General features: G+C 37.5%; 2 protein-coding genes across 8 annotated transcripts in view; one reads left to right on the top strand and one right to left on the bottom strand.

Moving 5' to 3' along the window:
- The window catches only part of POLK (DNA polymerase kappa), a 34,164-nt gene extending 8,401 nt beyond the window's left edge, over positions 1-25,763 (bottom strand). Inside the window, exons 1-11 of one of the 6 annotated variants that reach the window (XM_030968569.1) lie at positions 25,653-25,754; positions 20,831-20,966; positions 19,821-19,983; positions 17,038-17,216; positions 14,540-14,659; positions 8,798-8,950; positions 8,281-8,412; positions 6,475-6,628; positions 3,821-4,036; positions 2,027-2,151; positions 1,678-1,844 (exon numbers count right to left, since the gene is read on the bottom strand). In XM_030968569.1, coding sequence (XP_030824429.1) covers positions 1,678-1,844; positions 2,027-2,151; positions 3,821-4,036; positions 6,475-6,628; positions 8,281-8,412; positions 8,798-8,950; positions 14,540-14,659; positions 17,038-17,175 — 1,205 coding nt within the window. In that variant the 5' untranslated portion in view covers positions 17,176-17,216; positions 19,821-19,983; positions 20,831-20,966; positions 25,653-25,754. Of the gene's footprint in view, positions 1-1,677; positions 1,845-2,026; positions 2,152-3,820; positions 4,037-6,474; positions 6,629-8,280; positions 8,413-8,797; positions 8,951-14,512; positions 14,660-17,037; positions 17,217-19,820; positions 19,984-20,830; positions 20,967-25,089 lie in introns of those variants that run through there. The other 5 variants (XM_030968568.1, XM_030968571.1, XM_030968570.1 and 2 more) reach the window with 5 other exon arrangements.
- A 146-nt stretch (positions 25,764-25,909) lies between these two features.
- The window catches only part of CERT1 (ceramide transporter 1), an 82,812-nt gene continuing 81,915 nt past the window's right edge, over positions 25,910-26,806 (top strand). The window contains exon 1 of one of the 2 annotated variants that reach the window (XM_030968050.1): positions 25,910-26,331. In XM_030968050.1, the coding sequence (XP_030823910.1) occupies positions 26,236-26,331 (96 nt within the window). In that variant the 5' untranslated portion in view covers positions 25,910-26,235. The remainder of the gene's footprint in view (positions 26,332-26,806) is intronic. The other variant, XM_030968049.1, reaches the window with a different exon arrangement.

Below are 26,806 nucleotides of genomic sequence, written 5' to 3'. Positions count from 1 at the left end.
TATGAAGTATGGCTATTAAAATCCCATACATACATATATATTTGAATATTTCCTTTATCTGAGGATCTCAGGAAATATTCTGCCTTCAGTCTAAAAGATTGTTCAGCTTAAAGTTGATGTGTTAAAGCTTTTTCTGGTTGTTGCTTTCTTTCTTCTCAGTGTTAATTGAGTATCCTTTAACAACTTTCTGTATATAAGGAGATGCCTCAGAGCAATTTCAGGTCATTCTTCTGTTTTGGAAAAGTACAAATTATTGGAATAATACAAAGTACAAAGTATTTGAAAGAACAAATTTGGCATTGCCAGATTTTCTTAAAAGAAGGTAGTCAGACACAGTAAGATGAACTATTTACTGAAGATCCAGGTTTTAATATTTTAAGTGCTTGTTTTCTCTACACTAAAATCACTGAAATCAAGTTGGTGCTGACAAAAAAAAATCTTAAGACATAAAAACCCCTAACCTTTGAAATGCTCCTTTTTTTCAAAATGTACTGGGAGATATCCCAGGCTAACACCTAACTAGGGTGAATAAGAAGAAAGACTGCACCAATTATTAAAAGACTATCCAAGCTCTGTTTATATATTAACAGAAAAAAATATTTGAAAACTGTGTTTTATCTTTTATCAAGTCACCTTAACCAAGTCAGTCTTACCAGGTATTTTCAAAAATGTTTTTACGCTCTGAATAGAAAAAGAAACAACACAAAAATTTGTGCTAGCACATTACTGGGCTTCTAACTGCTCAGTACATATATTATTTTGTAGTCAAATGGAAAAAAGGGAAGATTATTGTCAGAGAATTTACAGATATAATACAGAATAGGTCTTTCAGAAGTGCATAAGACACTTTGGAACTTTTAATAAAATGAAATAATTGTCAAGCTACTTTAAAATAGAATTTCAGTACTGTGGAAAGGAATACCTTTTAAAAAGAAATCAATACTTAATTAAGGGTCTTAGTTAAACAAACAGTAAAATGCTATGCTTTGGGTCTTTTTAAATAACGTTTGTCTCCAAGGCAGGCTTAGAAATGACAAATGTTGTTGAAAAGATACATGCACTGCTAAGACTGATTTCTGCCATCCTAAAAAGGAGGCTAAAAGCCATTTAACTACAGTCAACCTTAAAAGAACATATGTAAGAAGGATATAATAATCTTCAGTTCTATTCCACCAAATTCACATGTTGATATTACAAATATGTAATCTTAATAAGAGACATAGAAACTTCCCTGACAATTCACCACCAGAGAAGATCAAATACCTTTGTGATTTTCATCATAATCCAATAATCATAAAAACCAATGAATGTGCATTGTTTCTGAAGAAAAGGGAGTGTACAACTCTTCTTAGGACACCTCAGTTATGTTCAGCTTTTTTAATACTTATAAGGTTATCCTACCTTGATTTCTTGACATACACTTATGTACAACTTCCCTGATGAGATTTTTTGGATTTCATACTTAGACATGGCTGTACAAACGTTTGTTTTTTCATATTTGGCTACTGCATCTTAGACATAAGTATAACAGTAACAGGCATCAGACATTAAAAAAGTATATTAAACAAGTGTATATCCATAATATTTGCCAGTTAAATAATATGTTCAGTATGTAACATACACAAGGAAACATTCAGAAAAATGTTAACACAGAAGGAAGAAACCCCCATAGCTTACTTTTCCAAATGTGTTGAGCCCAAACCAAGGGAAATACCCAAGAAATTACGCCAAGATACTTCTGAAAAAAGAAGAGAAAGCAGAGCCCTCTGCTGGTAAAGTTCTGAGCAAGTCACAATTCCGAGTGCTTTTAACATCTTCTCTGTTACTTTTCCAATACCTGGCACCTAGAAAAGAGTATGTAACATTATGGTGAAAACATTCCATTTGTAGATCCATTACTCAGAAAATTTGAATCAAACACAACTTGGTAGATTACCTAGAAAATTCTATCATTTCAGTAAAAATCTTGCTTCTAGAATATAAAAACATGACATGACAGAATAGTGAATGTCCTTGCGTCTCTTACCTTTCTAATGGGCAAATGTTTTAAGAAGTCTAGCACTGCTCGTCTCTCAGGAGAAATTCTGTATTGGCCGTTAGGCTTATTACGATCACTGCACATTTTTGCTAACATTGTATTTGGTGCTATTCCTTAAAAACAAACAAAAACCATGGTAATTTAAAAAACATAAGATGAAGTTTAATTTCAACTACCCAATATTTATAAGCCAAAGAGTAGCCTTTAAACTTGGCAAAGACTAAAATAAGGAAAATAATTATGATTATTCATAACCACATTTGATACAATTCTGCAAAGAAATTTTGTGACCATCATGAAAGAACATAAACACATGTAATACATAAAATATAACTTAAATAAAGTGTACTTCCTATTTTAAGATAGGGTAACACAACAAGCACTAGTAAGTCAAGAGGGCTTAAATACTGAGTCCTTAAAAATAACATCAGTTACATGAGTCAACATTTTCATGATGATTATGGTAAGAAAAAAATGCTGACTATGGAAGTTACAATGAACTCTGAAGTAAAGAGACCTTTCTTCCTTGTATTTCAGCAAAAAGAATTTTTTTGAGAGAATTTAACAAATTCTATTATTTTGTGGGCTACCACTGGAGTGCAGTAATTTATAAATTTATATACATTTCACAGACATCAGAGGAATTAGGAGGGATGGCTCTTTTCTATAAAAGTAATTGTCTTTATGAATTAACTCTGGAATTTGTTTAGCAAAAGAAAGAATAACTTCATCCTACAGCCCTAGAAGTCTGCACACTGATATAATGTATTATTCAAGATGGCAGAAATAATTCTACTTATTATTGATTATCGTATTTTTTCAGTTATCTTCTAATTATTTTTAATTTTGGGGCTTAAGACCCCTATTTGCACTTGTAAAAGCTACACCTGTTTTCTACACACTAACTTATCCTTAAGAAGACAAAACTTCAGTAAAGAAAACTGTCATTATGCTATTATTCATGAGATAACATAAATGGGAGGGGGGTTTCATCCTGCTTCTTCTTACTAGCTGTTTCTCCGCCTCTGCTTACATTCCACACTTTCCTGACCCTCTGCAACTGCTTCATAAAGCTCACCGTTGCCTGATGCCTCACTGACCGGGTTCATAAAGCAATTGGGATGGCATCCAAATGTGGCTAGAGACATACACTGGTTTTAGTCAATCAAAATAGCTGAGATTTAAAAGTGGGTTGTCTGAAGTCAAGACATAGAACTTGATTGATAAATATTAAAAAGCTATTAAAGAGTTCATTAACTTCAGCATATATTTACTTTTCTAGGACTAACATTTTAATGAATTTTGATATTTTTTTAAGCAAGGAACAGTGTGAAGGTAGCAACACAAAACAGTACACATCTATTATTCAAACTAAAAGCAGTATAGAAATCAGTGAGAGATTTCACTATGACACGCTGTCTGACAAAAACAATTTACATGATGCACTCGAATAACCACCTGTGCCAAGATTAGCTCAAGTGCACTGGTCATTCTTCCTCACTGCTTATTCTTACTTCCAGTAGAAAGAAGAAAAAAGATAACATAACTGTTTCAATGATTAAAAAAAGAGTAAAAAACAAAATAAACAGTAATGGTTTGGATAGTCATGACATCTCTTGAAATAACTGAAAGTCACATTCTTTGCAGACCTTCAAAGACCTTCATATTTTTGTTGCAGAAGACTGTGGCAAGGGTAAATTCTTAATTAATGCCCTCTGAGATGAAAGTAGAAGACAGTATGGAAATAAAAAGATTAATTATTATTCCAATGTGTCTGAATACCTGCACTAGCAGTCAGTTGAGTTTTCTGCTCAATCCTAAAGCGAATTTCCTTCACAACTTCCTCTGCAGAAGTTCCAAAGAGAACTGAGTTTTCCACTGATAGACCTCTTTGTTCATGTTCGTCATCCATCAGAGATGTGCTGTCTTCAAACAGCACTGGTGAAGAAGAGACTTCACCTTCGTTAAATTTGGCAGACATATTCACACAATCTTTATCTAAGTTAGACAGAAATACAAACAATTAATACGTCCATATAGACTGATTTCCTTCTTCGCTGGCTTCAGTGTTCATAAGCAGTTTTATTTCTTTCTATCTTTATTTAGAGAAAGCAATTGCATTGGTTTTCGTTTAAAGATTGGAAAGATGTAACTGCTTCATTTTTGATATTATTTGAGCTTGGCTGAGACTGAAGGAATTGGCTAGTAGACTGGACATAACTTCCAGAAAAGCAAAAGGTTCAATGGCCTGTTGCTGTAGCAAAACCATTGAGATTTTATAATTATTTTTCTTTTATATCAGGTTGGAGGCCAGATGCTCTCTTCCACAGAATTTTTTTCTATATTCTCCAAATAAAATTAGGGTTCTAGAATGATCAGCCGGGTGAGCTCCTCATTTTCAACTGCAGTCATAGTAGAAAAGTAATGTCAACAGTCCTTCATCTGACTCTACAAACATTACAATTACAGTTTCACCCTCTGAGCATTTGTTTGCATTTGAGAGGAACAAAGATATCAGGCAAGTGTGAAGAAGCACATGACTACATATCAGTGACATTGATTTTGTAAAGACTATGACAGTTTGTTGCTTTCTATTTTATTAATGCTTTTCTGTAGTAGTGTACACTTGATTATCCTCTTAATGACTGTTAGAAATTTTGAATACAGGTAGTATAAATATTCCAGTTTGTGCATCGTTCAACCATCTGTATGACTACTTCTTTTCTATTATTCCCAAGTGGATATACAAGTGAAATCCAGTAATATCTTGAACATTTCTAAAATCCTGCAGTGCTCCTGCTACTTATTTCCAAAATTATCAAGCTGAATTGTAATGCAGACCTAAACCACACCATTTGGTTTAGAAAATCTAGCACCACTTTTCAAGCATTTTATTCACATTAAAAGAAAATAAATTCTCCAAGTCCAAGTCATTAGCAGTGTACATTTTATTCACAGGTGAGCAGTAGAGAAAGGTAATCTGTAAACTAACTGAATTGGATGTACAGAATATATGGGAGGGCAAATTATGGAAGGACTGAAATATCTACACTTTCAGTGGGTGCAGCTTATCTGAAGCTTATGACTGGCAACTCCTGCTCCCAATCCCATGTAATATGGTCAGCATGTCTTATGCCATTTCACAAGGCAAACAGCCATTCTCTGATGCTTTGTTCACTCCGCTCATTGCCCTCCTGCATATCCCAACACCTGGCTAGCCCAGTGCTGTGGATGACCCTGTTACAGCACTGGGAATCTGCAGCTCCCAGAGTAGCTTCTGCCTGCAGCCCCCACAGCACTGCCTGCCTGCAGCCCCCCAGCACTGCCTGCCTGCAGCCCCCCAGCACTGCCTGCCTGCAGCCCCCCAGCCCTGCCTGCCTGCAGCCCCCACAGCCCTGCCTGCCTGCAGCCCCCCCAGCCCTGCTTGCCTGCAGCCCCCCAGCACTGCCAGCCTGCAGCCCCCCAGCACTGCCTGCCTGCAGCCCCCTCAGCCCTGCCTGCAGCCCCCCAGCACTGCCTGCCTGCAGCCCCCCAGCACTGCCTGCCTGCAGCCCCCTCAGCCCTGCCTGCAGCCCCCCAGCACTGCCTGCCTGCAGCCCCCCAGCCCTGCCTGCCTGCAGCCCCCCAGCCCTGCCTGCCTGCAGCCCCCCAAGCACTGCCTGCATCCCCCCAAGCACTGCTGCCTGCATCCCCCCAAGCACTGCCTGCCTGCATCCCCCCAAGCACTGCCTGCCTGCATCCCCCCAAGCACTGCCTGCCTGCATCCCCCCAAGCACTGCCTGCCTGCATCCCCCCAAGCACTGCCTGCCTGCAGCCCCCCAAGCACTGCCTGCCTGCAGCCCCCCCAAGCACTGCCTGCCTGCAGCCCCCCAAGCACTGCCTGCCTGCAGCCCCCCAAGCACTGCCTGCCTGCAGCCCCCCAAGCACTGCCTGCAGCCCCCCCAGCACTGTCTGCCTGCAGCCCCGGAGCTGTCTCTCTGTCACCTTTGACAGGTCCTGAGGAGGAACAGGGACCAGAGCTGTCACTGGACAGTGAGACCTGGGACATCCCAATGGCCAGGGACACCTCTGACGTCATCTGCTTCCTCCGAGGATGAGGGAGTGACTCATGTTCTTTCATATGATTTTTGGGTCTAGATAATGATTGTTATATTGATACAGCAAACTGCGTGCTATTTACTTGGTCCAAGTCCTATTGTATTATGATTTTTTTATTTTGCTACTTACAGATTGCACTGTACTGATTCTGCTTGTAGAAGTCCTGTGCCATTTGAATGATAAATTCTGTGCTGTTGTAATAAAGTAATCCTACTAAGGAAAATAAAGCTTAAATTCGAACTATAATTTAATGCTTTCATGGTTTTGCCTAAGATCTCTAAAAGAAACATTCTGTCTCAGTGTTAGGTGACCTCATGAAAAGTGAGTAATTTGCTTACCTGTTCCTGTAGTGCTTTCTGTATTAAAAAAGAACCTTCTTCTATCTTCAGGCCAGTTCAGCCTTTCCTCCAAGTGCTCTGTTATGTTCAGGTAGGCTTCATCTAGGCCCATAGGCATAAAATTGGGATCATATTCAGCCAGTATTTCTCTAACCTCGATAAACACATAGTAAAAGTAAAGCCGTGTTGCTGTAAGAGCAGATCTTGACACAAAATCAGGACATGAACAAATGTAGTCTGAAACTTCCAGATGATCAATAAATACTAAAGATACTGACAATAGAAATTATCTCTTGATATTGTAAAATTACAGCAATGCTTTTCCAAGTAGTGAGATATTAATAGTAAGTGAGAACTAAACAGATTTTGAGCAGTGTATTTAACAGCAAAGGGCACTAAGTGTATAAGGACTGCACAGCCACTAGGTTCACTGACACTGTAGTGGCTGTGCAGTCTGAATAAAACTCTGAAGACCTGGAAACTCAGCAACGTGGATAAACTGATGCAGTTTTCTGTGCTCAGTGTCAGATATCACATATACAAAGGTTAAAGAAACCCACCAGCAACACTAATTGAACTGAAGTTACAGAAAATATTTCACAGCAGTGGTAAATGCCACAGGCAAAACCTGTTAGGAAAACCTTAGTTATAAGTCAATTTTTCTAGAAGGAAATGTAATAAAATAAACAGTAAAAATAAAAGCTCTACCTTCTCTCCTCTCTCTTTTTTTTTAAACCTGGAGGAAAATCTGACTGTGTTATAGTTTTTTCTATGTTTTTTCTATCAGTTTGAGACAAGTTCTTAGGTATTACAACACTTGTTCACATGCACTTCATTTTTCTGAAACTGAATGAAGATAGGATTCATTATGAACTTTAAAAGACAAAATTAAATTTAAATATTTTCAATCCAAATCCCAAGAGAAAAACATAACTAAAAATCCAGACTAAGCCAAATCTCTAATACTTTAATGCTTTACCCTATCAAACAACAAATGAAATATGCATTGTGAAATAAACATAATGAAATCCAAGATCCTTAAGTTCAAAACTATTCTGAAACATGGCATATTTATATATGCCTTTTTTTCTTTTTTTTTTCAGAAGTGAAAAAATCAACTAATATCTTACTTTATGTTTGTATATTTGTTGCTTTATAAAAATAAAAGCCTGACACAATTTTTTTAAAGTCAGGAGACTTGTGTCATGCACTAGTTTGATTTAAAATGTACAAAAGACCTGTTATCCTTTTTTTTAAACAGGCCTTTATCTATCATAACTATTTCCTCTGACACTGAGTAAAACTACTTCCATTAAAGCAAAACATTATTTCTTTTCTCCATATTTCTTTTGCTTTATGAAGTCCCTTATTTTTTAAAAAAATCAATCTGCATTTATAAGTCACTAATGCTCTTTGTTTTTCTCTCTAGTAATTAGTATTCAAAAGTATGATTACTCATTGCATGAAATTATCATCTCCATGTCTCCTATGTACTTGCAACTTCCTAGTAACTAGATTATGTTCCATGATTTCTAACTTTTAAGAATAATAAAACTCAAGAGATTTTCACAACTTCTATCAGCAACACTACTAACTTCAGTAGAATTGATAGACTGGGTAAGTGCAATACTTTGTCATCGCCTTGTCCAAGAGCACCAATATTTTGTTAGACTTACGTTTAAAGCTGCATTACTGAAGAATTTAATATTTCAATTATCACTTTTCATAGTATCTAGAACTGATGTTATTGACATAGTCTAAAAACAAGTACACTCACCTTTGGTTAGAGAACACTTTCAGACTTACCTCTTTACTCACTTTGCCGTATTTTTCAAAGTTTAGTGGTACTATAGTTAGATGGGGACATAGCCTTTTAGCAATAAATCCAGGCATGGCTGCACGCACCCCGAATCTCCTAGCATGGTAATTTGAGGTGGACTTAAGAGAGATTAAGTAAGTTTAGTGTTCAGTAATCAAGCTTTTCTTTAAGCTTACAATTAAATAGTTCTAAATAAAAATAAAAGTTCTAATCACATATCTCCATACAGAAAAGACTGAAAAAGCCAAGAGTTTATATACATTTTCACTCCCCCTCCTCCTGCCTTTCAATCTGCTTACATACTTTAAATTTTAATTAGTACACTTTTTACTGAAAAATCCAGCTTACATGGCCAAGTCTAAGAATTGCTGTTTCCTTTATTATTTTTGTGTTTTCCACACTTCATATAAAACAGTGTAATTTTATTTCTGCTATTATTTTATGGTTTATTAGGCTTAAGATTCATGCAATTGATTTCTGTATTAGTTTAACATTCAGCCTTACCAACATACTCATTGATCCCACTGCTATAGGTTTTTCCTTCAGCTCTGGATTGTCTCTCATTTCCACAGCTGCATAGAAGGCATCCATGTCAATGTGTACGATTGTACTGCTAAGGTTACGGTTCTGTTCCAGTTCTATCACAAGTTTGTCCACCTGAACAGAATAAATCAGTAACTGAAATACTACTAACCTGGCAGAAGTGCAACAGTATAGATGATCCTAAAACTCAGCTGAATCTTGCATATAATTAGAGAAAAAAACCTCAACAAATCCAATCCCCACCAAACCACTAACAACTAAAAAAAAGCCAACTAAGCTTTGGAGGAAACTTGCTCTCAGAGAGAATGCTGCTGCAACAATTGGTGCAAAAAAAAAGACCCCAAAATCCAGGGGAAAAAACCACAGCTGTTGTGGTTTAGCCCCAGCTGGTGACTGAGCTCCTGCAGCCACTCAATCCCTTATGGTAGAAAAGTCTGAAGAATAAAAATGAAAAAACCCAGGACAATTTGTCACAGAAGGCAAAAGCTGTGCATGCAAGCAAACCAAAATAAGGAATTAATTCACTGCTTTCCATGGGCAGGCAGGTGTTCAGCCATTTCCAGGAAAAATGGCTTAATCATATGTAGGAGTTACTTGGGCAGACAAATGCCATAGCTGCAAAAGTCCATCCTTCATTCATCTACACCCCACTTTGTGGGCTGAACCTGATGCTACATGGTCTGGAATATCCCTGTGGTCAGTTGGGGTCAGCTGTCCTTGCTGTGTCCCCTCACAGCCCTTGTGCACCCCCAGCCTCCTCATTGGTGGGGTGTGAGAGGAGTAGAAAGGGCCTTGGCTCTGTGCAAGTGTTGCTCGGCAATAGCTAAGCATCTCTTCATTATCAATCAACACTGCTTTCAGCAGGAAACCAAAACACTGCCCCATGCCAGCCGCTGAAGAAAATTAACTCTATCCCAGCCAAAATCAGCAAAAAACCCCACCCACCAAACAACAAAACTCCACATAACATGACAAAAAAGACATATTTGATTCAAATAAACTGTAAGACCCATGAATATGAAGCTTTACTTAAAGCATTTAGTTTGAGAAATGCAAGTTCTTTAAAAAAAATGAAAACATGCTATTATAGAATTTCCAACATTCCTGAATAAAACTATCACACTTCAAAAAGTTGGCCTAGAATGGTGAAGACAAGCAGCTCACAGGACCATCCATTTTGTCTTGCCGGAAATAAGGTCTCAAACATCCATGTTCAATCACTACAAAGTAAGCTACTGTCAATCCCTCAATAAAAGTCCTCAACTTTCGTCACAGGAACCATATAAGGCTAAATTGCTAAGAAAAGTGCAAGTTATTTACAGAATAGCCTATACACAAGTGTGTTTCACTCCAAATGTTAAAGATGTGTGTCTATGTGAGCAGTACTTCTTCATCAGCTCCATGGTGTTTTGATGCAGATTGCTCCATGGTGTTTTGATGCAGATTGTGCTTAAATTGCTTGTGTTTTTACCAAAAGTCATGCAGATCATTTGCTTGTTCCAGAAATACTGTTGACCTATGAATGAAGTATGAACCATGCTGTCATGAAAAATTGCGAAATATTTGACATGGGATTTTTATGATGATCATGGTGGCAGCAGCATCACACATCATTCTAGAAATAAGAGAAAATACAGGAACAAAGCCAAAAGAATGTGTTATCAAAATAAGATTACCTAACCATACTGTTGACTAGGCAACATCTATCTACACAACAAAAGGCTGCTACTGCTAGTAAGAAGTCCTGATAGACTTCACAACAAGATAACACGGCAAGAAATGGAATTAGCAAAAAGGAACCAAAGTTTCACTTTGCTTGCAGGCACAAGGACATACACACTCTCCTGACATCAGGGTACAGACACCCGTACAGAAATGTCTCTGGACTGACTATAAAGCATTTATGGTCCTGGAGAGGAATGTTTACATAAAATTTGCATGGTTCTTCTCTTTTTTTACTTCCCTCAACAGAACTGCTTAATAAAAAAACCATAAAAACCTTATCCACAAGAACCGTCTTTGTGCTCAAAACACTTGAACCAAGGCAAGCGAGCTTGGAATGTTCTATTTAAATTGCTGATTAATGATTTACAAACTCTTTTGTTTTTTTCCAAGTTGCTATGAGGAATGAAATGCTAGACCAGAGCCTTAAACTAGGCTACTCAATACAGAAGAGCACAGTATTTCCTCTGAGGCTGAGAAAACTAGTTCAGACAAATTAAAAGCACAAGGGGGAAGACATTCAAAGAAAGAAATAAAAAACAAACAAAAGTGGGGTATTTACATTATTTCCACTATATTACTAATTCAAAAGGATTCATGTCACACTTAATTCATCAAAAGCCTCCTTATTTTAAATTCTGCTTTACAGATAATTTTCAGGTTGCTCTCAAATTCAAATAGTTTAATTAATACTATCAAGTGCTGCTCTAGTAGTATAACTTCTGCATTTCAATTTATCACATTTATAACAAACTTCTGTTTTGCTTTTTCTCCCTAAATGTATTGCTAACATCATACTTACTGGTTAGACAACATACACATCTAAAGAATGAAGCAAAAACACATTAAACTAATAAGAAATACAAAAAGATTACTCTTCAGCAAAAGAAACTGATACAAGTAATATGCCAAAACAAAACACAACCAGATCTACTCAGAGAATTCTTGGCACCTACAAAATCTCTCCTTAAAATTTGTGGAGTAATTCCTTACATGCAAGCCAGGCTGACAAGTTTTTAAAAGCTGCTTTCAATAAACCTTTGTAAAGTAGAGATACTTTTTAATATATATTTCTAAGCTAGATTAAAAAAAAACTAAACCACCAAACAACCAAAAACTACAAATATAATTAGAAGTTTAACTTTCCTCATAACAAATTTTAGACAATTTGAAGAGTAGCTTCTTTTTTTTTTATCCCACAGTAGAATATGTAAGTTTTCAAAGCAAGACAGAAAAAGTCAATAAAAGCAAGACAATGGTAACTATTTACAGAATAAACATCCAGGATAAACCCAACATGGATGAATAAAAACAGCAAACATCAGTACAGCAGTTTCCAAATCTGGTAGCAGCTGCACACTTTTTAATTTATTACAAATTACTGCTGAACCTTAAGGAGTTCCACACATTCTAACGGCAAAAACAACAGTATTGTGTTGCAGAATCTACATTTTATTCATATTACTGTTGCCACCATGTAAGCAGGATTTTGTCCAAAAGTCTAGTACATGGAGACATTTTTGTTTGGTTTTACCCACAGGACTTAAATCAACTGCCAGCTTAGGAAATCATACCTGAGCCTCTAACTATCCTACAAACAAGGCTTCACTTGAAAATGAGAACATGCAGTGATCACAGAGGTAGATATACAGATACCTTTCTAATTCCAGAATACTTCCCACTTAAAATTTTAGCAGAATAGGTTCACTTATCAGAACGTAGTACTAAAAAGAAGAGTTGAAAACTCAACAGATAAGAACAATAGAGAAGATAATAATAAGAACTGACTATATCCATAACTGAATGGAGCTGATTAAACAATACACAACAATTATTAAGAAAACCAAACAAGACAAAGATTTGCAAAGCAAAAGGTGGAGGCCTGGGGAGATGCGGCCGGCAGAGAAGAAACAGAAAAAGGGTAAGGTATTTAGAATATCAAATAGAGAGAGAGAAGACTGGCTTCAAGTCCACAAATTTCAAAGAGGACTCTGGGACAATTTCAATGAGCACTCTGGGACTGTTTTGTAAAGAGCACTGATGGTGATCTGTGGATGTGGGACAAGAAAGGAAAATTCAGGATATGACAAATTAAAAGAAAGCAGAGGAGAGAGCAAAATGGTCAGAATTTGTGCTGGGAGAATGAGGGCAACAACAATCATAAACCAGAGTTTATGTGAATACAAAGAAGAGAACAAAAATCCAATGTTTCAAGATGTTTTCACAGCAGCAAAGATCTCAAATTAGCCAGCAAAAAAGTGTGCCTACTATACTCCTCTAATGACATTTCTCATGCAATATGACAGCTGACTTTACAATTTATCTATTGGAAATAAAGATGTCTGCTATTTCAGCAAGCAGCATAAAGATTTCAAGCATGGAATTTGAAACTCAGGTCCCAGTAAAACACATACAAGAGAATTTATCTTCTTAAGTTTCTTTTTTCCTCTATAGTTTTCATAAGAAACATTAAAGGAGCATAAAATTATATTGTAATATCAAGGAATCAATTTCAATCAAAAAAGACAACATGAAGGTAGACAAAGCAATTGAAATTTTTTGGTTTTCACAAAGTGCACTACATATTCTCACATTACGTAACTATATAATAACATTATATATAAAATTTGTGTTGTTCACGTATTTCATTCTATAAGAAAGACTATTCACTGTAAAATAAATAGTTCTCTGGTGAAGGTAGGATGGAAACAGAAGCATTTTTTCTGTAATTATATTACTTAAAAGCTACCTTAGTTAACTCAAAAAACCCTGGACAAACAGAGTCATAATTAATCAATGTTAAAGATTCACTCAAAACAATTGTGACATACAGGCTTACAACAAACTTTTCAGAGGTACTCAGAATGGTGAACTTTTCTTGGAACAAATTTGAAACACTGGCATCTAGAGTATGGAAGTGATTTGCAAACCTGAAATGAACAAAAATGGCTGTACACCAAAAAGACCTCAACCTCTAATCCTCACAATGGCACTGAAAATTAAAGGATGTGTTTAATCTTCATGTGTTTCAGCTCTTCATCTACAAACAAAAAAAATATCAGTCTACTTTGCTGGAATATTGCAAGAATTAAGAATTCACAGTATGTGGTGTACAACATAAAAAACTATTAGAAAATTAGTAATTCTGCATTCAAAATTGGATTAGACTAGAGTTCAACAAATAAAGCTTGGGGCCACCCATCGAACATTAAGGACAACAGTAAATATTGAATAATTTGCACCTCAGTGAACACAATCTGCTATGTGCAGTGAATAAAACAGGAATTCTGTCAAGGAAAACTAGCAAGCGATCATTTAAAGACTGAATCACAGCACAAAAGAAAATGGAAAGGAATTCAGCTCCTATAAACAATTTTAATTCTGTTGTGCCTAGTAATGTTTAGTGTGCAGCCTTTCTTTTAACATTATATACACTGTAATACTTTGGAGACTACTATCTACCATTAGCATTTGAAAAGAAAAATAGCCTCTTCATCTGTCTAGTTCAGGACACTTGCATTTCTTGCGACTGCTTGTCATGATGATTTTCGTTAATTAGCTTAAAAAAGGCATATTATTGACAACTCTGATCTGTCTCATTCCATCACAGGCCACTGAACACAAATATATGTAACTTCTAAACATAATAGTGATATGATACTTATCAGCAAAGTATTTAACAAACTTTTACATAAATCATAAGGACATAACTTCAAACTCATCAGACTTGGAAACATAGGAATTAATTTGTTTCATTTTACTCATTTAGAGAACATTTCAAAGTAATTCTACAAACTATTCTTCTAGCAAGTTTATATTAAGATGACACCAGCAAAATATTGTGCACTTTTCCTTCTATGTCTAACATCAAATGATAGTTTAACATCGTGCCTATTGGCAGAATCTAACGCAATAAAGCAGAACACAGAAAAATGTTTATGATTCAACACTGACCCCAGGAAGTCTTTACAAGATTAGTACCTGCACCTGTGCTTTCAAGAGCTGTTGTGCTGTAATTTTCTCTTTTAGCTGCATCATTTTTTCAATTCGTTGGTTAACTTGTTGATCTTTCTTAAGTTCATTTTCATAAAATTTAGAACCCTGAAAGAAAAAAATTCCAAAACACTATGTTTTTCTTTCTGTCTTTACCTTGTCTTTAAGCAACGACATTTGCTCTTTAAATAAAGAAAACATAAAACACAGAGATGGTTTCTAATGCCTGCTTTGGATTTTCATATAAAAATACACAGAAAAGACCACTGGTTCTTTACATCTCTCCAAATGACACACATATATTTCTCCTGCTCAAAGGAGTTTAAGGAGTTATTTAGAGAACTTTGTATGCTTAATTAGTCTAACAGCTGGCAATAAAAATTTTTAAAGAATAGATAAAAATCAAACTATTCTTTGCAACACCTCCAAGGTATGGAGTACAAAACTCTAACAAAAATTTATTTTAGCATTTTTTCAGACTTCCACATAGCTTAATAAATATGGAAATATATAATGACGTTGTATAAGTCAAATTCACATGTAATGTTGAGTATTTTGTTGGTCATTCAATCTTGAAGGACAGTGCAGAATCAGAAGCTATTTGGAAGAGGATGACGAAAACCGAATGAATATAAAAAAAAGTCCTGTCGCTCTCATATATGTAATTGTTCCTTCAAAAAAAGGCATGAATACAAGGAGATATAATAAAAAGACAGTAATCATGTACAGAATGTGTAATGTGACTTTCCCTCCTGACTCAGAACAAAGAAAGAAGGGCATATAATGAAATAGAAAAGATAAAAATTCAAAATTAGGAAATATTTTTCTTGCAACATGTCTTAGCTACAAGTGAAATAATATTTGCAGAAAAGGCTTATTTTGAACTTCTTGGTGAAATCTGCAAAAATGAACACATCTTTAGGTCAAAGTGTCTAACCACCAAACTGTCACTGATACCACGGATTCAGCCATAGTCAAGTCAGATTCAAGCATTTATATAAAAAGGAAAAATATCCACTTTCATAATTACTATAAAAAAGATGGTCGCAGAGCTGTAATATATCACTTTCATTAGAAGAAATATCTAATTAAAAAAAACTAGGATGTGTTTTCTTTGAATGACAGATATGCCCTTTATCTTTTCTCACCTCTGCCATCAAATATGACTTGCTGAGACTCACTGAAAGCAATGAGTACTAAAATGTAGGTGTGGAAAGCAACACAATTCTTGAGATCATAAGTAAGTTTTAAATTTTTTTTTTCTATTTATTGTAGTATTTCACAGTTGAAATGCCATAAACCTTGCAGTACAGCTGCGGGGAGTGTCTGTAGGTGTCATTTTAAAGATTATAGAAAAGCTTAAGGAAAAGAATCAATGCTTCTTTTTGGATTTTTTGATGTGTATCTGGCAATTATAAACTCTTGCACTTTTTTGACAGAAATACATTCAAGTAGTTAGATGCCTATATGTCAGCTTTGAAAGCCTATTTTACAGTTCATTCTATTTCATATCAGAAAATGAAACAGTAATTCCTATAACAAAACATTTTATGTAAATAACATTATCCGGGATATGTCTGACAAAGCACTGCTTTCAAGAAAGAGTGAACACAATATATAGAAGAAACAACTTATCAATAACAAGTTTGATAGCGTATAAAGTATCATCAATGTGAAACTGCAAACAAAAAAAGGAAAAAGCTTGCTACATGAGAACTGTTTGCAGCATGTTTTCTCTCTCTCTCCTCCTTTCTTCCTCTGTCACACCACTGCAGATCACTACAGAGCAATATCAGTCAACACGGAATGCATGAGGAAAACATCAAAGCACATAATCTTGGGCCATGATGACACCAAATAAAATACACACTTGTGCAAGGAAAAGTAAGAAAACCCTGACTATCTCAGATGCAGTGTTATCCCTATATTGTTCTATTGGAACTCTCCAATAACAACCAGGATGACAAATACTTCAATGGTTTGAAGAGTTGTGAGGGCCTCTGTGGATCTTTAGTATAAAGCTGTACACTACTGGCCACTTCTCTTGAGTATGGAGAAGACAGTCAGTAAAAACTTGATTATAGAAAAACTCGATTACATCAAATTCATCTGTTACAGGAAGGTGACCAAAAGAAGTAATTCTGCTTGGCTGATGGGGTAGACAAAAGGAATGGAAAGGGGGAGAAAAAGAGAAAGCTGCAGGCTTCACAATTACCTCTGGCAAATGCTGCAGTATTTATGTACTGCTTGGGACAAAACAGGAGCTCTTAAGCATATACTAAGTTGTCATCCTCCATGTCCTTGTGGATGAATACAATACTCTAAAGTACACTAAACTACGGCCCTTCTCCTTCCTCCCGACATATAAATTTCTTCCAAGAAAATACTATCCATATACACATGTGAGGGATGCAACTTGGGGAAGTGGAGGGTCTTAAAATATTGGACCATAAAAAAAACATTAGGAAGAAAGTAATCAAACCAACCTTGGTAGCTTCCATGATGATTTTATTGATTTTCTCCTTATCCAAACCCTGCATTCCAGCTTTGTTATCATTAAGGCCCATTCTAAGTAGAAGTCCATCATTGCAAGAGCTGTCAGAAACTTTTTTCAGGTTGTCCATTGTATTTCTTGAAAACAAGTACCTGTTTTATGATTTAATATCTAAAAAAAGTAATAAAATGTTTATGTTTCAACTGAACAATAATCAGATTTTGTTATTAGTTTTATTTATGATAAATATGAAGACTTACATTCCTACAAAGTGGCTGACCTGCCACACACACCATATCAAACTACCTATAACTCTATCAGTATTTGGATACAGTAAGACTCTCTTTTCGTATTAAATTAAAACCATTTGCCTTTAAAACCTCTCTTACAGAAATAACTGAGCACAAACCAGCCTCAGGTAAAGGCTAGTACCTTTATAGGAAGTGGATTATATACTTTTATATGAATGGACATTCACTATACCTTACATATGAACATGACATTTGTACCTGTACATTATCCTGTCAGATGAAATATTACCACTTTAAACACTAAATACTGCTCCCTATTACATTAAAAGAAAAAAAAAACCTGCAATATCTTTAAATTGAAGAAAACCACCGCTCATTTGGTCATCATCCCTGGTCAACCTGTGGAATCCTTTCCAGTAATTTCTAGCTCAAATTCAGAACCTTGTTTGCGTCAAAACACATATTTTAAAAACAGATGGCTTAAATTAAAAGTTTTGAATAAAGTCCTAATTCAGGATAAAATTTATGCACTTTTTTTTGCCATTAATGTGTTGAGCCATGGTATGCAACTAGTGGAACTTACCAAGCCCTTATTACTCAACTACAGTCATGTGTAACTTCTTATACATGCAGATACTTCTGCTATGTGAACTTCTGACCCCTTCCTTTGTTCTTTATGAAAGTAAATTGTTGAATCCTCAATAGGCTCTTATTATATGGTGAACTGTTTAGTTATTAAATTGATCTCAAAAAAATAAAGAAAGAAAATTTCATCTTCTGTACCATGAACCAGCGGCCTTATTTTAGTCAGATTCAAACAGGCAGACTCACAGAATAGTTTGAATTGGAAGGGACCTTTTAAAAGTCACCAAGTCCAACCCCCTGCAATGAGCAGGGACATCTTCAACTACGTCATGTTGTTCAGAGCCCTGTCCAACTTGCTATCAGATATTTCCAGCAATGGGGCATCCACCACTTCTCTGGGCAACCTGTCCCAGTGTCTCAGCACCCTCACTGTAAAAACACATCTGATCTATACCAATCCTCCTCAATAAAATAATTACCCCTTGTAATACTGCAAGAGACCCTGCCAAAAAGTCCAAGTGTGATAATGCTGTAAATTATTTAACATGTATTCATTTCTGAAAAAGCATACAGAAACCATTTCCTCCTACCCCAAGTCACTGACTCATAAACCACTTCAGTTTTACTGTCATGCAGAATGGACATTCAACCGTCAACTTTACACTGCTCCCAGTGACAGGAACCCTTGCTATTTGGAGAAGCCCTACCCTTTTAGGCAAATACACCAGTTTTCTTAATCACAAAATACACAAATCTAAGAGTTTGTCATTTTTCCTTTAAATGCTCCTTTCCCATGCCAGGACTTAAGTGGGCCTCATTAGCAACCAAACACAAAAAGGTCATTATGTGGTTTTGCATTTAGAGGTGAATTTTTTTACTAAAGAACCACATGAGTAACTTCTAACAATAATGATGGCAATGTTCATATTTTCCTAAAGTTCTTCTACTGAAACATATTAGCCAACTGAAGACAAGATATTTAAGACACGTATGTTTACAAACAACTTTCCGTCAAAAATATCTGAATTTCAATCATACTCTATTAATTCACATTACTATTTATGGTGTCTGCTGAAAAATGCAAGATCAGTTACATAATGCTGTGTTTATATACAGTGTGTTGTATTACAAAGAACGTAAATTGATATAGAGATCAGGACCCTTCTCTTAATCCTTTAGTAGCACTTGAGCTTCTGGGAATAGGAGTGACTTCGCAGCTCTTCAGTATATTCATCAAATAAAAGACTACAATGGTGAACATTTTCACAAATTTTTTCAGCTGCAGTAGGACAATCTCCTACAGTTAACATACACATTTATCAGAACAGGTTTGCTAGACTTCAATCTCAAAGCAAAGACCACTGCATCCCAAACAACATTCCAAATTTCATTTCATGCGTATAAGGACCCCTGTATAAATTATCTCCCAGTAATTCCACTGTTACAGGCAATCTCTGGTAAGCAATGAGCAACATTTCCAAGGAATACTTTCATCAAAGTAAATATCCCTCCACTATTCTCCGTGCTTCCTTTATCATCATTGCCTTCAAGAAACAGGAATGAACACAAGATTGCTTCAATTTCTCAAAATGCTTTTAGCTGTTCCTTATTCCTTCAAGTGTCTTTCTCCCTAACATGTACAAATCTTTCCCGTTCCTCATTCAGAGCACTCTTAAAGGCTCAGTGCAGGCTTAAAGCCTTTATAGCAGAGGCTTTAAAAACTAATTTATGTTAGTCAAAAGAAAGTCTCTCTATCTCATTGTTACATATCTAACAATAAAAAAATTACCATGATAATCACAGTGATGGAAAAAATAATTGTCATTATAAAGTCTCATAAATGGTGATCACCTGGTGTATTTTATCTTTTGAGCTTATAGTGTGGAACAAAATATATTACTAGTCTCAGGTGAGAAAAGGTATAAATATCAAATAATACCTTAGCAGAAATTAAGAAGAAAATATGTATCTGAGGACATGACATTTGTTGTCCACCACAGCTTACAGGTGTACAGAAAGGAAAACATGAATAACAGGTGATACTTTCCAGCTGCTTAATATGAAGAGAACCTGAACATTATCTTGGTTTCAAATTAACAGGTCTGAAAAAAAATCCATAAAATATTTAACATATTGAAATTAATCACAATAGCTACAATAAGACAACTGATATAGAACTGCCACATAAAACCAGTGCTCATTTGCCACAGGTGAAAATGAAAATATTTAAATGTAACAGAGAAGCAGCAGAGTTTTAAACTCCAAAATGTGAACAATATGTCAATGTAGAAACGTAGTAACTGTGTCAATTAGGATAGAGAAAACACTGAACTCCTGGTGAAAATATTTTGCTAAAAAAATTTGGAAAAGGTGGGTAAGGGACTAGAATCTAATGAAACAGTCTAACAGAGTGACATACTTTTGACATGCTTTTACCTCAAGCTGTTGCAAGACAAAGCTGCTTCCTCTAATACAGAAGATGACATCTCCCTCAGTATCATACTGAGCAAGCAGTGCGTGAAACCAGAGGAATCTGTGAAGGCAGTCTTTAGCAATATACTACCCTATTATTCCTGTGACTGGGGAATTAGGGGAAGCAGAACAATCATATGTAAGTGGAAGGAGATAACTTTCCAATTGCTAGGGAAGGACTTCTAAAGGTAAAGACTTTGGCAGTGAATGTCAACGGTTAATGTAAAGCAAACCAACAAACAAGCAAAAACATTGAGAAGAACCACAAAATACCATTACTGTGTAGAAAGTTTCATGCGTAAGCTGGCATGCCTACAAGTGGGAAAAGATCACTAATTAAACTGTAATCAAGCTTTTCTAGAATCAGGCACAGAAACTAAACTAAACTACTAAGACAGGGTTATATAGTATTTTAAAGTGTCAAGAGATTGATACAGCAATAAAATTCGAGCAACAATTTAATTTCAGTGCCTTTACCTTCATTCAAATATAGCATTTTTTTAACAGTTGACTGAACCAACATGAAGGAAAATACTTGTATTTGATCCTGTGCAACTCTTCCAGTTCGTCTTCATTAAAAATACTCCAATTCCAGCAACATAAGCTCTGTATACTGTATGAAAAGTTAAATGCCTTTAAATTACAGTTTCCATGTAATAAAATAATGCAAAATATACATTTTGCATATAAATATAAATAATGCAAAATATACATTTATAATATTCTTATATTTGTATATAAGAATATTCAGTTCAGTAGGTGTAGTGCTATTATGTACATTATTAACATTTGCAAAATATGTTAACAGTTCATCTTTTGTTGACCATGTTAACAGCATGGGAAGAACTATTAAGACGGGAAAATGACACCAGTATGGAAGAGCTTGAAAAATAATTTATTTGCATACTGAGTTATTGTTCAATGCATGTAAGTTGTGTACCTGTTCTCATAAATAAAACCAATTATGATATCTTTGCTATCACATATTCTCATGACAATGTGAGCTGCAAAGAAGCTACTAAGAGACACAATTGTCTACTGAGCCCAGAGCTCAAAAACTCAACAAAAGGAATCAAAACATATAGTACAGGCATAAAGGACTGTCTTACACCCTAATTATGCTAAGTAAGCCTCCATGGTACGCAAAAAGAATTGAATAAATGTTGCAAATAGCAACACAAATATTAGAGACTCTTTCCCAAATTATCTTTTAATTATTATCCTCAGGATGCTGAAAACAAGCATCTAAATTAAATATTTTTCTTAATTTCTGTAAAACCCATAAAAACCACCAATAACATTGCATCAAAATCTGATACATCATTTAGTGTAGCAAGAGCCCAAAATAAACTTCCTATTTTCTCTCAATTAATATATTTCAGAGATTCCTTTGTTTAAAGGCATGTTCAAGAAAGCATATCAGACTGTCCTTCTAACTATCTGCTCAACCCCTCTTAGCCACAGGGGGTTTGATCTTTACTAGAGGCTTGGTTTCTGAATAGCCCTGAGAAGACTCCTGTCAGTTCTAATCCTGTAGCGATTTACAAGAAAAGACCTGGCAGAAGGAACTGCACAAAAGTGTTGTAATTTAATACACATACATTTAACATACATGGTGTTAACCACATAGATTCCCAGCTAGTCTGTTCAAAACTACTGTTTCACTATTCTCTCTCTCTCAAAACATAAAACAAGTTCTTTAGAAAAAATAATCTTTCAATAAAGATGTAGCATCTTTACAAATGTAATAAGTCAGATCACATGATAAATTAATACTGAAGAGAAAACTGGGCCAAATTCACGGAAGTGAAAATTCCAAGTGCTCAAACTGACACATATGAAATGAGAATACTTTAAAAGTAGCAGATGACTCAGCATTTTACAAAAACATAGATCCCATACAAGCACCTGGAATTAGGTCTGACAAAACAAGGTTCTGTATACTCACTGGCTTTTAGAAGTAACAAATTACAGGCAAATCCATCTTTTTAAACATTAAATAATTCACACTTCAAGTAAACAGTTAATAGAGACTGCTTCTGACAACGTTCAAAAATAAATGTCAAAAATATTTTATGCCACTCACCAAACTGTCTGAATAATTCTTTGCTTATGTGAAGAGTGACACAAGTAAAACAAGTGGAATACTCACCCCCTATCAATTTTCTGCAGGCAAGATGCAAAGCAATTCTATTCTAAATTCTGCTTTCAGTTTTTCTGTCAAAAGAAACTTTTCAGTTTCTCTGTCAAAAAATACTCATGTCTTTAGAATATCTAAGTTTATTTGAAGGGTAAAGAACCATGGTATCTTCTGCCTCTATTCAGTATTTTAAAGGACCTTTTCAACTTAAAGATTTATCTCAAGTCTTTAACTAAGTTTTCCTTGTACTTCTAGATTACTGAAAACAAAGGGTTTAGTAGTTTAATCCATAAAGAAAATACGAAGGAACTGAACACTCATCAGTAAAAGCTACACTAGAGGTAGTGCAGTTATCTGCAACCTGGCTTCTACAGACATATTTAGTGCCAATGGATTCATATACGGTTTATCTTATTTTTTTTTACTTAGAAATAAAAGCCTAATACAGTGATTCACAGAGAGCAAAGCTGTTTTTGAATAAATTGTCTGAATCATTAATATTTCTGAGCCTATGCTATGAGGCAATACGCTGTGGCATAACAAAGCTCCTTTAAGGATCCTCCTAAGAAAAATAGTCTTAAATTTCAGAACAAACAGAATGGTAAGCATGAACACACAAGAAAGTGGTGGAGATTCTGTTTTAAAAACATAAAATAAACACCCTAAAATAGAAGGTATGGGAGTGGAAAAATGATACATAAAAAGGGAGAAGAAAAAAAATAAAGGTACTAATAAAGTTACCCACTTGACAGTGCTTATTATGACTGACATTCCAAGCAGCAAAACAAAACACTCCCGATTTTTGTACTACAAGTAGTATACACAACAGTAATACAGAACACTATCTGTTACGCTGTTCTAAAAAAGGTGAGGATTGTTCCCACTTAAAAGAGTAATTTGCAAACTTCTTGCAATCCCTAAGACTCTAGAAGGGGTACAGACTGAGTACAGGGACATTTGCTATGAAAGAACAAACACAGCAATAAATCACAAAATACCGGTTCAGTAGAAAAGGTATAGAAGGAGCTATAAAGAGGAGCAAGTGCATCTGGATACCAGTATGATTTTCTACATTTCCTATGCTTTGGTTTGTATCCTAGATTGGTCTTGGCACAGGCAAACCTGATTCTTTTACAACAATACAAAACTGGAAGACTGCTCTTCCAGAGTACACCTGCTAAACCACAACTGTTAATGTAGAGCCATCCAAGGGATCAAACTACTGTAGCTGAAAAAAACACCTCTCAAAACGAGTGTAAGAAGAACTTCAAGTCCTCAGCACTAAACCTTTCCTTTACAAATCTACTCCCACTGTACCTCATGGCTGCTGAAAAGACTAGGGCCTTATCTCATTAAGAGTAACAGATAGTATGTATGCTTCTAAAAAACGGTCAGAACATTGGAAAGAAAGGGTAATTTACATAAGGTATTCACAATTGCAATACTGCTTTTGGAAGAACGTAAGCTGGTGACACTGTGTTGAAAAACAAGATACATTGGGAGGATGTGGCAGATGTTAACAAAAATCTATTACCTAGCACAGCCAACTATATGAAAAGCTGCAAATGCAAACCTTTAAGCATTCAATATTTTTTCACTTAATGTTTGTAAAATGCTAGCCACAATTAATAAACAAAACAAATACTCTCTCTAAAAAGGATGGGGATGATTGTCAAACAATCTGAAAAAATATCTACCTGATGCTTTTTAGTATGTAAACACTTGATTGATTCAATGTTCTGGGGAGGGGAACAGAAAAAGCAAGCTTCCTCTGTAACTAAGAGAATAGTTTCAGATCAAAATGACAGGAAATGTCTGTGTACATGCTACTGCCACTGCTAAAAGGACTTGCTCAGACATGTCTCTTCAGCTCGTACTCCTGAAAAGAAGTTCATTCAGAATTTAACTGGGAAAACACAACTGGCTTTACAGGTAATGCCATCCAACTTCAACAACATATTGCAGAGAAGAACTATAAACTATTCTCATACATATCAATATTTACAAAGCCTGCTTGACAAATACAATACATTGAAACTAACGCTAAGGAGAAAAAAATGGACTTGGTTTCTTCCCAAACACGTAGTGAATCAAAAAACATTGGTTTCTGGCAAATTGTCTAAAGTAGCACTCACAGTAGACTTCTGTAAAAGTTTTTTTCCTGTACATTGCAAGGATTATGCAAATATTAAGATGTCTATGACTATTTTTTATTTCTAATAATTTAGGACAATTATGCTGCCTTTTGAATTATCCTCAGTTCTGCCTTCATTGTAAAGATCTTTATATCTAAGACTTTGAGCAGTATAAATATTATTTTTAACTGCTATATATAGCGAATGCATATAAGTCGATGTGTCAATGTTCTTTTAAAAAAAATAATAAACCCTCAATGGAAACTTTCAAACAGCCTAACGGGAAAATTACACAATGATATGTCATAAGGAAGAAGTCAGAGAAAACAGAATTGTGCAGCACTGCTCTAACAACAGTAACAGAAGTGTATCTTCCCAACTCGAAATTTCCTCAACCAACATTCTTTAACACTTTTCCCCCGCCCAAGAAATCAGGAGAAAGGACATGAGTTAGTACAAACCTTAAGTCTTTCCCAAACCACTATATTCGCTGTTCATAAACCACGAAGTGACAGGTATAACAGTGTGGGGTTTTTTTTCCCATCCTACAAATACATCTCCACCCATAACTATCGACGAAAACACATAGTTCAGACTAAGTCGGAGGGAAAAAAAAAAAAATCACCGTTTCTTTCCCTCAACTACGAATGCAGTTTAATAAACGGAAGACCGGACACGCGTAGAAGCCGGCAGCCGAAGCGGAGCGCTGACCAGTCACTGCCCGCTCCGCTCTGCTCTGCCCTGCCCTGCCCGCCCCATGCCGGGCGCGCCGCCGGGGAGGCAGAGCCCGGACGGGTCCGAACGGCTCACCTTTCCCTCTCGTTTCACCCGGAGCCAGCACCATCTCCCGCCCCTTCCCGCCGCCTCCACCATATTTGATTAGGGAAAAATTTGGCGCTCAACCCCCTCAACTGTCCTCCGAGTCCCGCCGGTTTGAGGCGAGGAAGAGAGGCTACATCTCCTCGCCCTTGAAAGCGAGCAGAACCGGAGAGACCCTTCGCCTCGCTAAAGATAAAGCGAATACCTCTGCACAAAAGACAAAGCAAACATCGCCCCGGGCAGTACCGCCGCCCTCGGTAGCGGAGCTCCCCTCCCCCGGGGGCAATCCCGCCGGCGCCGGAACGACGAAAACAAGATGGCGGCCGCGCTCCGTCGGAGTGAGACTACATCTCCCAGCACATACTGCGGCAGAAAGGAGGGGCAATGGCGCTCGGACTCACGGCCGCGCGGGGCAGGACTACAACTCCCGCGGTGCGCAACGGCGGGGCGGGGTGGTCGTCGATGAGCGCCCGCCTCACTTAAGATGGCGGCGGCGGGAGCGCGCTGAGCGGGTGCCCGGTAGGCGGACGCGCGCTCGCCCCTCCTCCCCTCGCTGTCCCGGTGTTGTGGCTCTGGCCGCGGGCGGGGTCTGAGGGGCCGCGGCGAGGGGATCCCGGGGCTGTGAGCCTGGTTGCCGGCCGGTCGCTGGCAGGGGCGGGCGGCGCTCGGTGGCAGCACCCGCTCTAGTAGAGCCCGGCGCTCCGGTCCCTTCGGCAGAAGAAGGCTGCTGTGGGCGGGGGCCGCTCCGGCTCTTTCCCAGCTCGGCGGTGGCTGCGGCTCCGGTCTCCATGTCGGACAACCAGAGCTGGAATTCCTCCGGCTCCGAGGAGGACCCCGAGACCGAGCTCGGACTGCCTGTTGAGCTCTGCGGGGTGCTCAGCAAGGTAAGCCGCCTCTACCTCATTCCTGCGCCCTGCCGCCCCCCCGTCTTCCTCGCTGTCAGGCCCGACCGCCCCGGGGGCTCAGGCCGAGGGGCCCGGTGGCGGGGGGGCCGGGCGGCTCCGCGGGCGGCGCTGGCACGGCCGGGGCACCGCCACCTGACGGCGGGGCCGCTGCCAGGCAGAGCCGCGGTGGCGCCGGGCGCCCCCTCCCTCAGCCCCGCCGCCCCCTGCGGCCGGGGCGAGCCTTTCTTCGAGCAGAGTCGCGGTCCCCACCGCCCCCCGAGCCCGCCGGCCGCACGGTGCGGTGCTCCGGCAGCCGCGCAGGGAGGGCGTCTCCCCCGCGCCTCGGGCTCCGGCCGGAGCGGCGCCGGGCCTGAGTGTCGCGGCTACCCGGGAGCTCCCGGAGGCGCCCGCAGACGATCGTGTTTCCTCGGGAGCAGGCGCGGCTTTGGGTGCAAGTATCAAAACAGGGCATTGA

Source organism: Camarhynchus parvulus, chromosome Z, assembly GCF_901933205.1.
Source record: "Camarhynchus parvulus chromosome Z, STF_HiC, whole genome shotgun sequence".
Classification (NCBI taxonomy): domain Eukaryota; kingdom Metazoa; phylum Chordata; class Aves; order Passeriformes; family Thraupidae; genus Camarhynchus; species Camarhynchus parvulus.
Note: the sequence above shows the minus strand (reverse complement) of the source record. Positions and strands in the feature narration are given on the sequence as shown.